This window comes from Pelmatolapia mariae, linkage group LG23 (genome assembly GCF_036321145.2).
Source record: "Pelmatolapia mariae isolate MD_Pm_ZW linkage group LG23, Pm_UMD_F_2, whole genome shotgun sequence".
Classification (NCBI taxonomy): Eukaryota; Metazoa; Chordata; class Actinopteri; order Cichliformes; family Cichlidae; genus Pelmatolapia; species Pelmatolapia mariae.
Window position 1 is genome coordinate 12310710 of NC_086246.1, and position 18839 is coordinate 12329548.

The 18839-nt window shown below is 40.6% G+C and overlaps 1 protein-coding gene across 2 annotated transcripts in view; it reads right to left on the reverse strand.

Annotated features, from left to right (window-relative positions):
* The window catches only part of mgat5 (alpha-1,6-mannosylglycoprotein 6-beta-N-acetylglucosaminyltransferase), a 105302-nt gene that overhangs the window by 20038 nt on the left and 66425 nt on the right, over positions 1-18839 (reverse strand). For both annotated transcript variants that reach the window (XM_063465800.1, XM_063465799.1), the window contains exons 10-11: positions 13630-13763; positions 5452-5585 (exon numbers count right to left, since the gene is read on the reverse strand). In XM_063465800.1, coding sequence (XP_063321870.1) covers positions 5452-5585; positions 13630-13763 — 268 coding nt within the window. The remainder of the gene's footprint in view (positions 1-5451; positions 5586-13629; positions 13764-18839) is intronic.

Genomic DNA, 18839 nt, shown 5'->3' on the forward strand with positions numbered 1-18839 from the left:
TTTCAGAATGTCCTGCTTTTCCAGTTGCAAAATACTACAAATGGCAAACTGAATATTTAACACTGCAGATCAACAAAGAAAAGCAATAACAGCTCCCACCTTCTGGAAATGTCTTGAGCCTAATTTAATAAAACATCTGTGACAGGAGAAGTCAATTTAATAACCGCAATAAAAAATGTTTCCAACCCAGCCCATCTCTTCTCTCAAACTTCATATTCAGCTTTAATGTTCGACTCAACTGGATTATCATAGAAGGGGAATCACAATGCTGTCTGCTTATGAGCCTACAAGGGTTAGAGTGCTCTGACTGTGCTGATTGTGTGAGCTCCGTGTGTGCGTTTGTGTCTCTCTCCCTGTCAGCGCGGTGCGATTCGTCTTTCTTCACCATGTCCTCTGATCTGCCGCCAAGGGCCTGCAGCTCTCCCTCTCTGTACAGCCCACTCATTCTCACCTTTCTCCATGTTCCCTTCTGTCTCATCAAATGCTCTCTTACACGCTGAATGCTGTGAAATAGGAAAACCGACTAATGTAGCACGCTGCTGCTGTAAGTCAAGGTAAAAGCAATAATCACTCATTGATGTTTTTAATTAAACCTAGACGCGTTAGAGAAGAATCCCTCCTCTTTAATATATTATAAATCTTCTAAATGTATCATTTTTACTTTTATTATTACAGTTACAATTAATATTGAGTTACTGAACATTAATGGCATCATCACTGCCTGTTCATTGCTCCTTGGTGAAACTGTATTGCCATTACATTCTTAACATTGACCTGCCAGGAGCGGCCACCGACACACAGCTCGATTGTATAATGTGTGTGTGTATGTGTGAATGAATGGAAAAAGATTAAGGGGGGGCATTTGGTCACTCTCAGCTGCTTGGGTCTGCATTTCTACTCCTCCAGCTATGGGTTGCTATAGAAACAGCTCTCTCAAAGGAAGTCTAGCCATCTTATTTCAGGTCTCAAAAATCAACCTTGGCTCTTATAAAAACAAAATAATTTTTTAATATCCATGTCTTTGTTCCCCAGGACCTCCCTCGCCGTTTCACGTGCAGCCGTGCTCGACCTCGAGGTCAGATGAGCCACCTGCTACCGTGTGCTTTTCAGAGGTCACACACAGCCAAATGAAAAACAGCCAGTTTATTATTAATGTAGCACCTCCTCTAAATTAATATCATGTGTTAAAACAACACATTTAAGTGTTATAAAACAAATCCATGAAGCTATACAGATGCTGATAATCCTGGTACTGAAGGCAATTTATATAGCACGTTTCATGCATGTTGATTAACAGACATACGATCAGCCACGATTGCTAGAGTAAGATTTTTATTAAAGAGATTAACTCATTTCCACCTCAGTTTTCATAATCCTGGTCAACACTAGGTGCAGCACTCACAGCTCCCCCGACTCTAAACTGCTCCCAAATAACCTGTGACATGTTTTAGTTTCACGCAAGACTTAATATTTCTGTTGCCCAGGGGTGTCGTCTGGCAAACAGTTAATAGGAGCGTAATTGTATACTGAGCCTTGGTGCCACCCTTCCAGTTCATCTCCACCTTTTTCGTTTTTGCTCACTTTCCTCTCTTTGAGACAAATTTCTTCTAACATGTAAAGAGTTGGTTTGAACAGTGGGTGAATGGGGCTTCTGTATTGGATATTACTAATGTCACGTAGAGCCAAGAGTAGAAAAATACCGTGTGAAATGGAGCATTTAGAGGAGTATATGTGTATATAAACTGACCTTATTTAACATGTTGGCCATGCTTAATATAAACATCCAACATGTCGAACAGCACACATAAGATAGAAAATGAGGAGATATAATGATTGGTTTCTTTTAAGGGACCTTTGCTGTAACCTTGTCTCGGTCACTGTCTGCACTTAATGAGCTCACAGTTAGTTCTATTTGCAACATTTCAGCCAGACAGACCTTATCACGCATGAATTTTTCATGACACAGGGAAGCGCTTCTGACACCAGTGTTCAGGCTCTGAGTATATATCCTCTCTGGAGAAGGATGTAATGAACATGGAACACCTCCCCCTCTGTAAGCTCCCACCATGCGTGTTTTTTTCTAATTAAATCTCTGTGGGGTTTCAGAAAGACTGCATTTTTTTGTTCTGTACCCCGTGTTCCCACCAGATTCCTGTTTGGAGGTACAAATATGGCACATGGGTATCGCTCTTGCCCACATGAAAGGTTTAATAACGTGTATCTTGCAAGATTTTTGAAAATAGCTCAAATTATGTAAAAAAAAAGAAAAAAGAAAAACAAAAGTACGTATAACATTCCAATAATCTACACAAACGTTATAAAAGAGAGAGTGTGCGTCCCTGTGATCGATCTACTCCACACACTGCTTCCCATCACACACCTGTGGGATGAAAGTGACCAGCGCACCTTTGCATACTTTCAAGCAGCTCTGTTTTACATAAAGTCTATTACCCACCAAACCCCACATTAAACCTCCAAAACTGAGGCCTGTGCAGGAGGCTGTTTTCGGCTAAAGTCCGCTGGCTCCTGTTTGGGCCACACATTATCATCCTCAGTGTCCACTTTCTTCACGCTCCTTTTTTTTTTGTCTCAATAAAACAAAAACATTTGATAAGACTTATCTAGAGATCAGCTTTACGCTCACTGAGAGCAACAAATAAATAAAATAAATGTGAATTTACAAAGCGCTGCTGTTTGGATGATGCATAAGAAGCTTTTGTTTTTAAAGGCAGTGTGAGCTCTGAACTAGTGTGGACATGGGTTAAAGGGGATGTGAGAACAGAAGCAGAATTTCATCATTTCCTCTTCCTGTCTCCATTAATAGCATCATTATACTCCTTACGCTTCTATGGCAACATTTTTCACTAGTGATTTAGTGGGCCAACATAATCTATAACAGTATATTATAATGGGTTGTTTTATACTACAAATTAATTCTGCAACAAAATAATTTTTTTAATAAAAAAAAAAAACAATTAAAAAGTAGAAAATACTGAGTGCAAGAAGTACATCTTTTATATACAGTTTATCATCAAACCCTGTCCTTTTGTTGCAGTCTGAATTATTTTACTGTTAGTTAAATAAAATCGTGTTTTTCAGTTTGAATTTACCTTTAATTTGACTCAAACTCATAAAGCATACATCACAGGTAAAAATAATGAGAAAAACTGAAGAAAGGAATCGTAAAAGTAGACAGCTCTTATTGGGAATTGTAATTTAACGCCAGAAATCATTATGCCTCTTCTTACAGCAGGTCTCACTTTCTACTTTAAAAAGACGATACGTCATTTTGAAATGAAACCTCTCGAGTACATAGAAGGAGATGGCAGCACCGCACGGTTTAAGCGAACAAGGAAGGGAAACGCAGTAAGCCAGTCAACTCGTTATCAGTCAGCCCTAAAACGGCCCTTTAATTAAAAGCAGGAGGTAATGAACGCGCTCGGGAGTCTGATTAGCAGCTAATGCCCCTTGCTGGGAGCTGATGGGCTTCCCCGTCTGCCCTTTTAAAGCCAGACTGAATGGCACAATACTGTGTGTGTAGTGGCTCACCAGAAGAAGCCATCAACCACAGCAGTACACCAGATACCTCTGGATTAAAAACTGTAACGCCTCAGGATTTACAGACTTATAAAGTGGCTTGGAAGTGTAAGTGTTGAATATGTTTTACATTAGGAGGGCTCTTTTCTTTTTTTTTGAACTTCTTCTCACTGTCCTCTCTGAGGATGAATCACCTCAGTGGTTGGCATAATAATAAGCCAGTCAGCTACTAACACCCTTAGCAAGCCAGCAGGAAATAATAATAATAATGATAACAATAACTAGATAGATAGATAACGTCAGTGCTAAGATGAAGCTCAAAGTGTAATTAAAACTGTAAGTGCAAACAGGTAATTATATCGATACAAACAGCTGAAATCGTTAGCTAGATGCATTTAACAGAAATGAGCATGCTAACAAAGTCACATTCTACCACCGGCTGTAGCACGAATTCAAACAAACACACAATGAGTTTCTTCGTATGAAAACATGACAGCGTGAACATGTCATTACTAACCAGTCGACTGTGTAGCAAGAATAGGCCAACGTGCTCTGCTAGAGCACCACTGTGTGGAAAATGAGGACTGTCAGTTACTGATTAATGTACTTTATTTGGATTGCGGTGTTATATTTTGTGCGTAATCTGTTTGTGATGATAACTTTGGGGGTCATTATGTTGCCTTTGTTAGAGCAGCTAAAGTAATATTTAACTAATGCAACACTTAGTTGATTATTAGTTGATTATTAAGTTAATTTAGGGACTAGAGAGCAGCTTGTCCATGAGTTAGATAGCCAAGAAGTATTAATTTAGCTGATTTAATATGTTTCACCACAAATATTAGCTTCAAATTAATAATCACAGTTTTCATTGTGGTGCATAATGACACATCGTGTTGCTGTTCTTAGGAACAAAATCCTTTCCATCAATATCCTCTGCACACAGTGCAAAGTGTATACTTGCAGACAGGGTCACTCTCTGTCAAGTGAAGGCTGTCTGCGCTCTGTTTTATTCCAAAGCTGAAGTCTGCCGACGCAGTTAGAGCTGCTGAGAACTGTTCTCTCAGATTTTCCGAGACACAGTAAAGGTATGAATAAAAAAAAACCAGTACGCATATTTTACATGAGCTTAAAGGCAGCAAGTAAAGTTAGATAAAAGCAAGTGGAACAATCCACAGGAACAGTATTATTTCCAGAGTAAGATCATTAATCGGTTAGGTTGGGCTTATTATTTAATCCTCCACATCTTTATCACACTGCCTCCTACACGAGGACAGTTCTCTTTGTAGCATCTATTATTATCCCATCGAGTTCAGACATCTATAGAGTCAGTTGGATCTGGAGCAACCCACTCAGAAGCATACATGGTGTCAGCTGAAAGCTCATCAAGGCCTGGGTACTAATCCAGCCATCCATGTCGAGCCAAACAATGTTCAAATCTCCCCAAAGTCTCCAAGCCATTTTTGTCTAGGATACAGTAATCCCTTGGTCTCTGTGCTGCAGAGTGAGCATGCATTTGAATATATTAAAACCTCCACCAAGGAGGTGATAAGCTGAATTTGAGCTCCTAAACCAGACTGCTATTAAGTTTCCTGTGAAAGTTTCACCCAAGGTTGTTCAAAGAGTTTCACTGTGGAGCTCTCAGAGGGCTGACAATGGGTTATCCTTGGTGCATTGGGCTTCTCTGGCATGCTTAGTGAAGTCTGTCCCTGTCATCTTCACAGGGAGGACATACATATCTAACTTTGTGCCCATTTGTAAGTGTTAAAAAGTTGGAATCTGCAGGTGTATAGACACAGTGACTGCAAGCGGTGAATGTAGATCATAAACATGTGCAAAGAAAAACTTAAAGGCACATATAAGTAACAATATAAATGAATGTAAGTTTAATATAAGAGCATTTAAAGATGATGTTACCTTCCAGAAGTTGTCCACCTTGCCATAGACTAGTGACTGATTCTGTCTCTTAACGTCATCGATGTGCTTGATGTCACTGGCGTTGAGGTGCTGCTCCACAACAAAGCCCAGAAAACTGTTGTCTGGGGTGTGAGCTGCGAGAGAACGGGGGAAAGAATATGTGAGCAATTCTACAGAATTGGTGTCATTTGTACCTGACAAAGGTCAGCTTTGCATTTACGTGTAAAGCTTATTTGGTGCCGTGTGACATCTATATTTAAGTCAGCACACCATGTGGCCTCGTTCACCATTAACCATGAGACTTCATTGTTAACTGTCCTGAAAACCTGAGACTGACTGACTGAAAGACCACGTGCACCTAACAATAACTAAACAATAAATTTTGTTTAGAAGACTCTGATGATGTCACTGCATCAGGACTTGAATATGAAAAACAAACAAACAAACAAACAAACAAGGAGGACGATAAATGTTTTAATTTCTCTAAAAATAAAACACACTTAAATTGATCAGAGTTGAGCTTTGCCGGGAGAGAGACCAGCGCACACTGCATCCTCGTTCCTTTCATTCCACTTCTACTCAGCGTTGAGTGCGGAGCCTGTAGCTGGCAGCGTTTTACCTCACTAGCATCTGCCTTGTAAAACAAGTGTGAAGACAAGGGTTTGGAGCGCGGACAGGAAAGACTCAGTCAGGAATTAAATGGCTTAATAACATCATTTAAAACAAAATAACGGAGCACTAGAAAGAAGCCCGTGCCTTCACCTCTGGAAGCGAACGGAGCGAGGTTGTGTTGGGGAGGCGGTTGGCTACGCATTTGTGGTTTGAGCTGGAGCTCCGGGGAGCCACTGCGGTCGGAGCTTGTTCTTACCGCAAGCTTATTACTACAAAGGCAAACTGAGGTCAGTCAGTCAGGGGAGACGGAATGAGCTTCAGGGCAGTAAATAAGGGAAAGATTGAGAGAGGAATTCAACTACCTGCCAGCACTTAAACAACTCAAGTTCAAGCGCTGCAATTAAGCTGTGGATTAATAATACTTTATGTAACATGAAGGAATATATTGTGACTTTTGACACATGATGGCAGGAATACAGAAAGCATGACTTTTCTCATTTCTACAAGTAAGACTGACGTGTTCTTTGTCATGGTGCTGGCTGGACTGGTACAGCGTCCCGCTTGAGAAAGAGACCGTGTTTGCTTTTGCCATCTCACCGGGCAGTTCACATATTGGCTCACGCTTAATATGTTTAGGCAAACAAAAAAAAAGAAAAGGGAATGGCTATGCAGAGTAAATGAGCCCAGCAACAGTCCACGCAACTCCTGAATGATGACAAAAATATGCAGTCGCATCCTTTTCTGCAATGACTTGAAAAGGGCGCAAGGAGACAGCGGTTGTTACGGTCTGCCTGAACATAAAGCAAATGCAGATTTCAAAGTTTCCATGACTGTGCTGAAATATTTCATTTGGGACAGTCATCACACGCGCCTCACCCGTTACACGTCAAACTCTTCACTTTGGGGAGATGCACGGTTACATAAGCAGCTTATTCTTTGGGCAAAGTGCTGCGGGGCGAGGGTAGAACACTATCATGCGATTTCAATTCCTGTCTATTATAGTCAAAACTATTGCTCTTCACTTCCTAACATGAAAACACAAAGGAACCTTTGACCCAACATCACAGGTGATTCACTTTGTGTGAGGAGTGTGGGAGAGTGCAATAACGTGGGAGTAGCTGTTGTGGAGATATTGCCACGTCTGTACGAGGTGTCAGTGTGGGAAGGAGTCAAGCGCCACTCCCAAAATACACAATGTAAGGTTAACATAAAATTGCTGATAAGCACCGATCTCTTTAAGCATGAGAGCCCTTCCCTGTGACATTTAAAGGAAATTTGACAATAGATGGAAACTGCCACATCCCAAAGACTTAAAATTCAGGATTTCACATCCTGTTACTTCAGTTGTGACCTTTTTGTGTGTTCATTTGTGAGTCTGTCAACATTATCTGTGGATTATCCCTTTAATCTCTTTTACTCAGCTAACTGTCGTCTGTGGGAGGGAAAGAATCAGAGAATAAAATGTATATTTTTGGTCATCGTTACTGTGTTACGGTCATTGTACCGCTCCTTGTTTATTGGTGTAATCCTTTAATCCTTTGCATTTATGTTTCCTGAGTCCCTTCCTTTTTAATGTCCTCCTATATTCCCTCCAATCCCTCTTTTACTTTACTTCCTGCTTTTTTTTTGCAAGTCAGCTGCTCACTCTCTCTGTTTATACTTCCCTCCTTTGTGTTTTTCCTGCCCTCAGTAATGTTTTGAGTAAATCTACCTGTGCCTTACTATCCATGTCCCTGGAGTGTTTAATTCAACTGATTTGCCACTTAACTCATCTCTTTTCACTCCGTTTGTTTACACACTCCCTCCCCTTATCCCCAACTGGTCGCGGCAGACCTCCTTGAGCCTCTTCCTGTTAAAATGGAGTTTTTCCTTCCCACTGTCGCCAAGTGCGTGCTAATAGAGGACTGACTTGATTCCCAAGGTTTTCTTTGTACTATTGTAGGGCCTTTACCCTACAATACAAAGGGCCTTGAGTGACTGTTGTTGTGATTTTGCACAATATAAATAAAATTAAATTGAAAGTATATTTACTCGGGCTGTGATCTGGTGTCCTGTTGGCTGCTGAACATCTCTGTGTTTGGAGCTACTTTACAAACATTGTTACCGCCGTGACAGTAAAAGATTTTTTGAGAAAGCAGAAACATATATTTAAAGTCATTGACAGCTGTTAGTGTGGAAAGGATAACAAAGCTAGCATGGTAAAAGCTAGATTGGAGAAAAACTTGGAGCAGAGGTCAGTCTTCATAATTACTCCAAGAGCTGATTGACGACTCAGCTTATATTTAACATTATATTTAAATACGTATTTTAATATAATGTATTTTTACATAGTCAGATCCAAAAAGATGCCCACTCAGATGATAACAAGAGACTATGATGGTTTTCTAATGCCAAAGAGGCGGAGGTGTCCTGAGAACTTGGAGGAGACTGAACTAACACTCTTCCATCAAACTAACTGTGTAAACAGGACAGGCTATTAATTAGTGTTCAGCCTTCTTGATGCACTTGGTAACAGATGCTTCTTGTCCCACAAGGGCCGCTACTCAAAATGTCACTCAACTTGCCACAGCTTCATTCGCTATTAGCTAACAAACAGCCTGGGAGGACAGCGCTGTCGGAGAAGCACTTGCTCTGAGCGCCAGAGGTGAGGGAGCAAATTTGCTTTCTAAGGAAGCCTAGACTTACTCTGTTAGATTAGCAGTCAATATAGGACTCTCAAGAGCAAGATATCGTTGTGGGATATTTATTGCCTAAAGAAGCAGTAAGATCTCAGTAAATCCTGACTATTTGTCATCGTACAATGGCTCCTGCACAAAAAAATATCAGACAAATGTAATCCCAAATTATAAACTAGGGATTATGTGATTAGTGTTGGCCCAACAAGAAACTTTTATTCTGCTGGCCAGACAGAACTGCAAAAACGCAACATCAGCGCTTAAATCTCAGACGCTTTGAAAAACCTACATCAAAGACTTCAGGGTCTTACAGCATCTCTGAATGGCCCTGAAGGGGGAAAATAAACAAGCTACATCTGCAAGTTTGAGATTTTAAATCTCGAGCAGAGTTTTGATCTTTTTGAATTCAACGAGGAAAACTGAAAGGGTCGCTAACAGCCTTTCTTTCTCAGCATATTCTATTTAGTGTAATTGAATGGAAGGATAACATTAGGAAACCATTAGTATAAATTGATACAGCAGATCTGGAAAGTAAATGTCTGCTTCTTAGTTAGGTGTTCTTTAACTACCAACCACTTATAGTATAGGCAGAACAGAATGAAATAGCCATATTTGCGTTTCTCGGCAGCATTCCTATATTGTCTGAGGCTTCTCCTCCACTGATATTATAGAAATCCACTACAATCAATCTAAATGAGCATCTGAAAAGGTTTCAAATGAAGCAGGGTAAGAACACAGTGTGAGGCGCTGAATTAGATCAAAATAACACCCTCAGTGTCCCCTTCACTGCGAGCATTGCTAAACAGAAACAGGCACACGGATTCTACTTTTCAGGAATTACATTTTCTTGTCAGGGACAAACATTTCAAAGTAATGCAAATTTCGTTGTACATGTCCAATGACAATAAAGGGCTATTCTATTCTGTTCTATCCAAATCTATTTTGACATAGAGACGTGGTGTGATAAAGTATTTACCCCTCTTCCTGGTTTCTTATTGTTTTATTTTACCAAACAAATTTTAATTTTACACAAAGATAACCTGAGTAATTCAGATCATGCTGTTTTTAAATGATTTTTTCATTAATTAGGGAAAAAAATTGTCCAAATCTACCTGGCCCTGTGTGGAAAAGTAATTGTCCCCTAACCCTAATAACAGGTTGTGCCACCCTTTGTAGCAAGAACTGCAATCAAGTGTTTTTATGATAATTGGTGATGAGTCTTTCACATCTTATTTGCAGAATTGTTTTAATTTAGCATGAATTGCCTGTTTAAGGTCGTGCCAAGTCCAGGCTTTGATTAGTCCACTTTAAAACCTTCATTTTGGTGTTTTTGGGCAATTCAGATGTGGACACCTGGTGTGTTTCACATCATCGTCCTGCGTAACCCAAGTGCTCTTAAATTTTCAGACGGTGAACTGAAGGCCGGACACATTGTGAGTGGTCCAGGTGGTAAAACAGCTAAGCAGGCCCAGGCAATCACACTACCACCACCATGTTGGTATGATGTTCTATTTATGAAATCCTGTGTTAGTTTTACACCAGATGTAACGGGGCACAAAAAGTTCAGCTTTTGTCACTGAATATTTTTTTTCTGATGTGCTTCCCCTCATAAACAGGACGATTTGATTCATTTACTGCACAGCCACTGTGGCCTGAGAGCTGAGTGTTTTTCCTCTCACCATCTTGGTATTTTGAAAATGAATGTAATGAGCAAGGAGTGGCTTTGACTGATAAACTGCACGTCATCAGCTAACAGCTTGTGATTGACAAGTTGTTAGCCAATGAGCCAATCTGCTAACCCCAGATAATCCTCCCTTCTGATACTGACTGACTGGAAAAGCAGGTGCGCTGGTTTGACAGAGGGCTCTCGTTTCATTGTTGTAAACAGATGCTCTTGTACTTTTGATGCCATGTAAAGTAGGCATGCTGAGAGGGAAAGTCAGAGAGCAAACAACAGATTAAAAGAAATACTTAAGACAACATGTGTGGCAGCGCCATTATCAATCAAAGCTCTCAGGGCACTACCGGCCAAGCAGACATCAGGGTCAATTACGTAGTTGGCAAAGGTTCAGAGATAAATGCTATCATCTGCTACATTTGACCTCTGACCAGTATTAATCATGATTTCCATGAAGGATTAAACATTCGGTAGCAGAGCAACACAAAGGAAACTGGGCACGAACATATGGTGGATAAGAACCTATTATAGTGAATGCAAATCTGAGGGATCACAACAACACAGGAATAGATGAATCTCGCTGCATCTGAAGGCTTTCTTCAGATTCTTTTTGCATTGATAAGCAAGAACAAGCAATGCAAATTACTTATCCTTGCAATGTTTAACCAATTAATAAAATCCCCAGTAGCGTCAGCAATGTTGAGTGATTTAAGCCCAGAAAAAAAGAGATCTAAAGCCTGGCTATACTCAATCTATCTGCAGTCACTTCAGGCCTATGTAACTTACAAAAATGTGGATTTCTAAGCTGATGAATCCATGAATAAATTACACGTGAAAGACACTTACTAATCCTGCAAACATGAATTCAGATAAGTTGTATTGCCACTTTTTCCTCTCACTGCACTTAAACATGACACTCCTTTTGGCTTACATTTTCCGCTGCAGAGCTGGGAATATGTCATCGGGGGGGACGACGACACACACACACCTGTTGGCGTTGCGTAACACTGGATCACCACCTCACCTGGCTCCCTGTTGCTACTTGTGGAGGAGCCGGTTAGGCCTTTCAGAAAAAACAAAAAAACTCCCCATCTCTCTGTCTTTTTAAAACCTAAAGACTTCCAAACAGCAAATGCAGCTCATCTCATTTCTTCATCCTCCATCTTTTTTCTCTATTCTTTAATAGAGCGACAAAGCCCCGCCCACCTAATAACAGGCTGCTCTGCTACCTGGCTAGCTGAACACAGCAGCTGTTGTGTTTTTGTTATTCATGTGAGACGGCACACATCCTGGGATGCAAGACAAATTTCACAAGTTTTCCCTGACAAAGTGAAATCAAATCAAATGTCACTCTTCTGCGCTGCACGGATCTACATAATTATTCCGCCAAATCTTCAGATCTTCTGATTATTAATGACTCGTGTTAGGATACGCAGCCTATTTGAATACAATTTGTACACTAGAAAACTCTCTCTGCTTTCCCGACTCTGAAATAGATTAATGAGGTCATTTGGTCTTGTCTTGTCTTATTGACCACAGGCCACACACTCCCAATCCCACCCGAGCCAATGATTTATCCTTATAAATGAACCAATCCGAATCTAGCATAAATTATCGAGCCGAACTCAATTACTCCGCTGTTACATCTCCCTTCAATATGTGACACGGAAAAACAGTTTGATACAGCAAGAAATGCGAGTAATCCATTTCAGAGGAGTTCTGACTGTTGGGCTATGAAGCTGTGTTCACACTCTGAAGACCTAATCTGAATCATCACGGTTACAGATTATGTTTCACACTGAAAATGTGAAAATCAGCACTTCTTAAAGAGCATTTTAAGACAATGAAAAGGTCAAAATAAGGTCGCAAATGTTTTGGCTTTTATAAGTTAGTATTAAGCCTACATTACTTTCTTTTCATGCAGGAAAACTGAAATTAATATCGTCAGGAAAATGTGGGCAACTATAAGACCTTTTAGAACTGTACCTTTCTTAATTTTAATTCAAGGTTTAAATAAATAAACTAAAAATAATAACCCAAAGGAACGCTGAGAAACTCACTGAAACGATGTGAAGCTGACGATGCCACTAACTGTAAAGCTAAAGCAACGCGATGAGCAATAGCAGCTCCATGTGCAAAAACAATGTGTGCATAATGTGAAAATATTAAATGTTCAAAGTTTCAAACAGCAGACTTCAGCCTGAAGGCCGGTGTAACGCAGCACAATGCAGAGGGGGGGGGGGGGGGGGGGGAAGAGTTGTTCTTGTCTCTCATGTCTGGAAGTGATGCCATTCTGTGGTTTTAACACTCAGCCCAACTGCTGTGCACTTGTTTTACCAGCGATATCATCTAACCCAGCGACTCTCGACTGGATTTTGTGCAAAGGCTCCAGTGTTTTATGAGAAAGACATACCCTATTCAGTGCACAATGAGCTATTCAGGTGCAGTGGCATTCTGGATAGCTCCGGGCCTCACCTCGCAAACGGAGGATTTGTAGGGGTAACATTTCACTTTCTCTTAGCTATGGGGAAAAGGTCAGTACTCCGGGGATGCTGGCTCCCTTTCCTGCCCAGCTAATGCTGTCGCGTCTGCTGTGCTGCCGCCGCTCATCTGTCTCAGCAAATGCGGCTGATTCCAGTTACACAGTGATCCCACAGCAGGAGCGATGCGCCCACACACACACACACACACACCCGTAGCATTCACACACTACGTCCTACATTCATAATCACAGCAAAATGGAGAGCTGAGTGCCTGACCTCTTACTTACTAATCTGCTTGATGAGATTCCATTAACTCGCACTGTACTGGATGCTCAGAGCGTGTTTTATGCCTCTTCTTTTTACAGAAACTTCAACATCTAACTGACCTGTAGACACAGATGACAGCCCGGAGTGCTGAGCAGTTAAACTGATTTATGTTGCAAGCGGCCTCGTACGGCAGCTTGACTTTATTTAAACAGCAGTGTGGGCCACTTGGAGAGGTGATGAAATCTTTCATGTCTTAGTGTAAAGAAGACCAGTGTTATTCTCAAACACTAACATTCTTGGATGCACAGGATTATCCTGCTGGCTCAGAGATGATGGGTTTCATTACGTTAACTATTTTATAAATCCTGCATTCAATCAAATGGCTACAGCTTACTAGTCCTCTCAGCGACCGTTAACAGTCGGCTTTGCAGAGAGCGGGTGTTCTTAAAATCTGCCGACTTACGAAACATGGTGTTGAACTGCTGCGGGTTGAGGTTCCACTTCCCCCAGGGCGTCTTGTGGCCTTTGGACTGGGCATAGTGAGCGTGGTTGAACTCTGGCTCAGTCCCAAATGAATCCAGCACCCGCAACATGCACCTGCGGAAAAACAAAACAAAAACACACAAGTTTTAATGACGGTCAGATGCACAGATGTATGCATGCATACACGTTGTGTAACATTAAACAATATCAATCACATAAATCCACCCTTGATCTTCCAGAGAACAATACACTAACAGCACAGTGCACGCAATTAAAATCACCAATTTGTGTTCCTGCCCATTGTTTTTAGTGAAGCACACAGAAACAAGCTCATAATTATTTATTTGAAAGAGGACATGTTAAGCTACTCTACTGAGAAAGAGCATGATTCAAAATTCGTCAACATTTGAACTCCTAATCTCTCCATTTAAGCCACCTTACTGAAGAAACAGAAGGGTTTACTAATAGTAGTGTTTAGCTCAAGAAATAAATGCTGAAGTTTTTGTGTTAGCTTTTGAATGACACTATATTTAAATTTAAATCACAAATATAAATCCTCAGACTATGATACTGAGGCTTGTTCTGAAGGTGTGGCTGTGAGGGAACATCATGGCTGACTTAAAGGTCACAGTGTGGGATTAATTAGACCAAAAACCAGGGGAGGGAATTGTAAAGCACTTCCTGACCTTTAACTCCGTGCTGTGCATTCGCTAATCTCCACAAACAGATATCTGCATATAAATATGGAGAATCTGTAGGAAAGAAACAGTTTTGGCCCTAGAAGCTTTCTGGTTTCCAGTTGTAGTGTGAGTCACGACTCAGCAGACTTCACCTGCATGCAAGTAAACAGTCTGTGTGGAAAGCAAAAGAGCAGGGCTCACTGCTTTCATTACCTTCTTTTAAATGTATTTGCTTCAGTGTTCTCATTATAAACAATGCCTGGTACATGAAAGAAGAAGTGTTGGTTTAGATATCATGTATACATTATTTCAATATCGGGTAGCTACACAGAAGTTTCCAAAACAGCGATCACTGGTCCCAGAGGCTAAATCGAGTCAATGTTACAGACTGTATAGAAAAGATGGATGTGGCCAATGTGATGTTATTCATTGGTTTTTAAGCCCGAGTTGGCATTTCAGCAAATGCCATGTTATTCATTTATTTATTTTTAGAGCTAAACATAAACATATTGGACACACTCAGCTTGACAAAGCTACGTGCTAATTCAGAGAAAGCTAACGGGTCAGCCACGCGAGTAAAAATAGGACAGCAGCTTCCTCGTATCAACAAAAATGAACAAACAAAAACAAAAGCATTAAAAAAAAAACTGGTGGCTACATGCTGACGGTATTGAATTTTTTCACATTCTATGACTGATTGTAACTTGTGGTGACTACATGGTTGCCCAGAGCTTGATAACATTGCACACTTTCGCCACTTTTAATTGCGATTTCACAGGTTGCCTGAAAGGAAACAACCTTTCTGCAATCGCTCCAGAGACGTTTTTTTATGAATGCAGACATAATTCCAACATGTAACTATCAGTCCAGATGTAATTGTAATAGCCATGTAAATCTGAGTTAAATGTGAATTTCTGTCTATGCAAACAGCAACAGATATGTGATTGTTGATGATGTATCACAGTTAATTGTTATATTATCAGAAACATGTTGTATCTAATCGCAATTCAACGGCAGATTGAAAGCAGACTGACTCCGTCTTATAGGAACGCTTATGTCACATTTAGTGACAGTGTTGGTATGCCAGACAATTTTGCAGGAAAAAAACAACTTAACTGAGAACTTAACTTTATATTAGGGCAGCACGGTTCTCCCCGTGTCCATGTGGGTTCTCTTTGGGTACTCTAGCTTCCTCACACAGTCCAAAGACACAGAGTTACTGGGGTTAACACCATTGGTATTTCTAAATTGCCCATAGGTGTGAATGTGAGTGCGAGTGGTATCTGTGTTAGCCCTGCAACAAACTGGTGTTACCGCAGTTACCGCAATACTAACGATAATGCAAAATGTTAAAAATTATAGTAACATTGCATTGTGGGGTATTTCCACCTCTATTATTTGGGTTCATTTTTCATTAGATAGGCATAAAAAAATCATTGAACAACATAAAAATTAATATCAAGCTGCTAATCTTGTCCCCACTGACTAACCCTCCCTTCCTCTTTAGACTGCTATGTTCTTGTGGATTTTCTCAGAGGTAACTAAAGTTAAGTGTCTTTCACTTTTTGGTCATGGTACAAAACTCAGCATTAATCACTATGATAACAAGAAGCCAGGTGCATATATGGAAGACACAAAACCACACACACACACACAGACTTTGATTCAGTCACTGATTGCCTCTCCGCCCACCCAGACGCTGTGCAGCTGGCTGTGTGAACTGTGAAACACCCTGGGAGAGTGGGGAGGTTGGAAACAGACTCGCCAAGAGGAAACTTTAAAATGAAAGCAGAACAACAACATGCCCACATGCCATCTCCAGTCACTCCAGAGGAAAACAACCCTCATCTGTCCCTGGTAGATATACCCTTAACAGATGGGGTAGTGCTGCTGGAGCTGTAAAACGATGTAAATATGGCTGTAGCGAGGCCCGTGAGTTGTGGGCGTCATAATGTGGCAGGAGATGAGGCTGTTTAGATGAAGAAGTATGTACTTGGTGATACTCGCTGCTTTATTTCAATCAAGCTGGGCTATTATTGTTTTTGTTTTTTACAGTATGAGTCCGATTTCCCCATAAACACCAGCCAAATAAATAAATTATGATGATCGCTATAGTAAATGTCAGTTTTCTCTCATAGCATGGTTATCTCAGATGCGACACAAACACATCCAACAGTCAGTGAAACATTTGGTCTTCAGCTGATCTATCTGCCGGTCTGTTACAGGTCTGCACATGCCTGAAGCTAAACACAAGAGCTGAATGATAAACAGAGATATGAGTTAATGGTTTGTCTAATAAAAACGTGAAAATTGTAACACTCTTAACACCATCTAACTGTTATTATTTTGTGGTCCCACTGGCTCCTTGTGAACCATTAATGTTCCTTTATAATAACATAGGCTCAGTTCATCCTTTAGTTCACTGTATCCAGTAAATATTAGGCCATAAGGTAATCGCTATAACATTTCTGACATGCTAAACAAGCTACAAACTGACCTAGAAAGAAGAAAGACAACTAGTTTGATTTTAGTTTAATTTAGTTACCTGCATTGAAGCTGTACACACAGCATTACAAAATGATATTAGGATAGAAAAACCAAAATGCAACGCTGTCGCCCAGTGTATGATTGTGTCCCTGGATGTTACACAGTGTTATCAGTTTAGGATAACATTAGCAACCCAGTCCTGAGATAAGATTATGACCTGTAGCCAGTCTTGGTAATTTCTTGTAAGGTATATTTTGTTAGACTCGGCCTTTATTGTCTTACTCAACACAAAGTTGAGTTAGTTTGAGTCAGTAAGGTCTACATTTCAAATGTTAACTGAAGTAAACGTGAAAAACCTGTTAATCTTTAAGTCTCGATTTAAAGACTAGATGTTTCCATAGATACCACGAATTCTGGACAGTGCTGTAGGCTGTGTGTGAACAATGCTACGATGGCACGCCAAAAATGTCAACGTCTATTACCTACATGTTTCTATTTAAGGACTTGCAAGTCATACCTCTGCACTGACACAGTAGAGAAGGTAAACAACAGCATGAGTCACAAAAAAACAAACTTGCCTACAAAAAACAAAAAAAGTTGTCAAAACAATAGAAACGGCAAAATAAATTGAACAAAGGAAGAAACAGGAAATACTTGTATCAAGACTTGAGTCTTTTGTCCCATCTCTTTCACCTCGACCCCAACCAGTTGTGGCAGATACTGCTGTTTCTTCCTGTTAAACGGGAGTTTTTCCTTCGCACTGTTGCCAGCTGCTTGCTAACAGCAGGTAGTCTGATCGCTGCGGTTTTCTCTTTATTATTGAAGGGTATTTACCTTACAACATAAAGTGCCTTGAAGCGACTATTGTTGTGTTTTGCTGCATTATAAATGAAATTGAATTAGATATTGTGCTTGAATAAACAGGCTGCTCCCTCGCCACAGGGCTCACTACAGCAGGTGGCTCTGCATGTCTAATTTGTCAGAGATTTAAGCTGGACTCCCTTCGTGACACAACCCCAGTGAGGAACCATGTCTCTAGCTGGAACTAAACCAGTGACCTGGAGCGAACGTGTTAACCACTAGATCCCTGGAAGCGTGTCTGATTAAGCAAGGCGATGAAAGTATTAAATTAAATTGAACGATAGGCAAACACCTGTTCTAGTTTTTACCAAGAAAATAACAACTCGGAGTATTTCCATTACAGAGTAGTATGAAACATAAAGACTGATGGCAGGAATAACAAAACAGCAATCACAAACAGCTTGGACAGACTTGTTTGCTTTGTCCCATCACACAAAAAATATCAGTTATTATTAGAGTTTATTGCTTTTAAGAATTTGGGGTCTTAAATGAAAATAAACAAACAAATCTGGCTTCTTCTGTACATCGGGTACCTCCCTGTATGAATATAAAGAAAATAAAAGGGACTGTGGGATTCTCAGGCCTTAAAAGGAAGAGATATTATTTCCTAGACTCTAAGGTTACACTTAGTGGAAAAATAACTTTTCAGCCTGCACTCCAGGTCTTATTTCACAAAAGTGCATATGAAGTATACAGTGACACAAAGCGCTTTGACATAACTGTTCAATAATGGTGGGAGAATTAACACCAATAACAGCATCTGGACCTTACATTATACCTGAGGCTAAGCCAATTTCCTCAGGGCATAAAGCGAGCGGATGCAGGTTAAAGTGTTCAGTCTCACACAAACAAAACCTGGTGACAAGCAGGAGGAACCGACAGAGCTATTACTGCCCCAGAGTTATTGTTCCTTCTTTTTTCCTGTCAGTCGGCGCTGACAGGAGGCTCTTTTTCAAAACAAACCGGGAAGGCCTAATCTACAGTCCTCAGTGGAGCAGTTGGGGAGACAGAATAGAATTGGTCACAACATCATGAACAACAGACGCTCCTTGGGCCTTTTGGGAAATTGTGGCAATGTATGAGCAGAAAATAGACTCTTTGTCACAACGAGTGCCAGACAAACCTCGACCCAGCGACATGTGCCTACGTGAGGGAAGCTGCT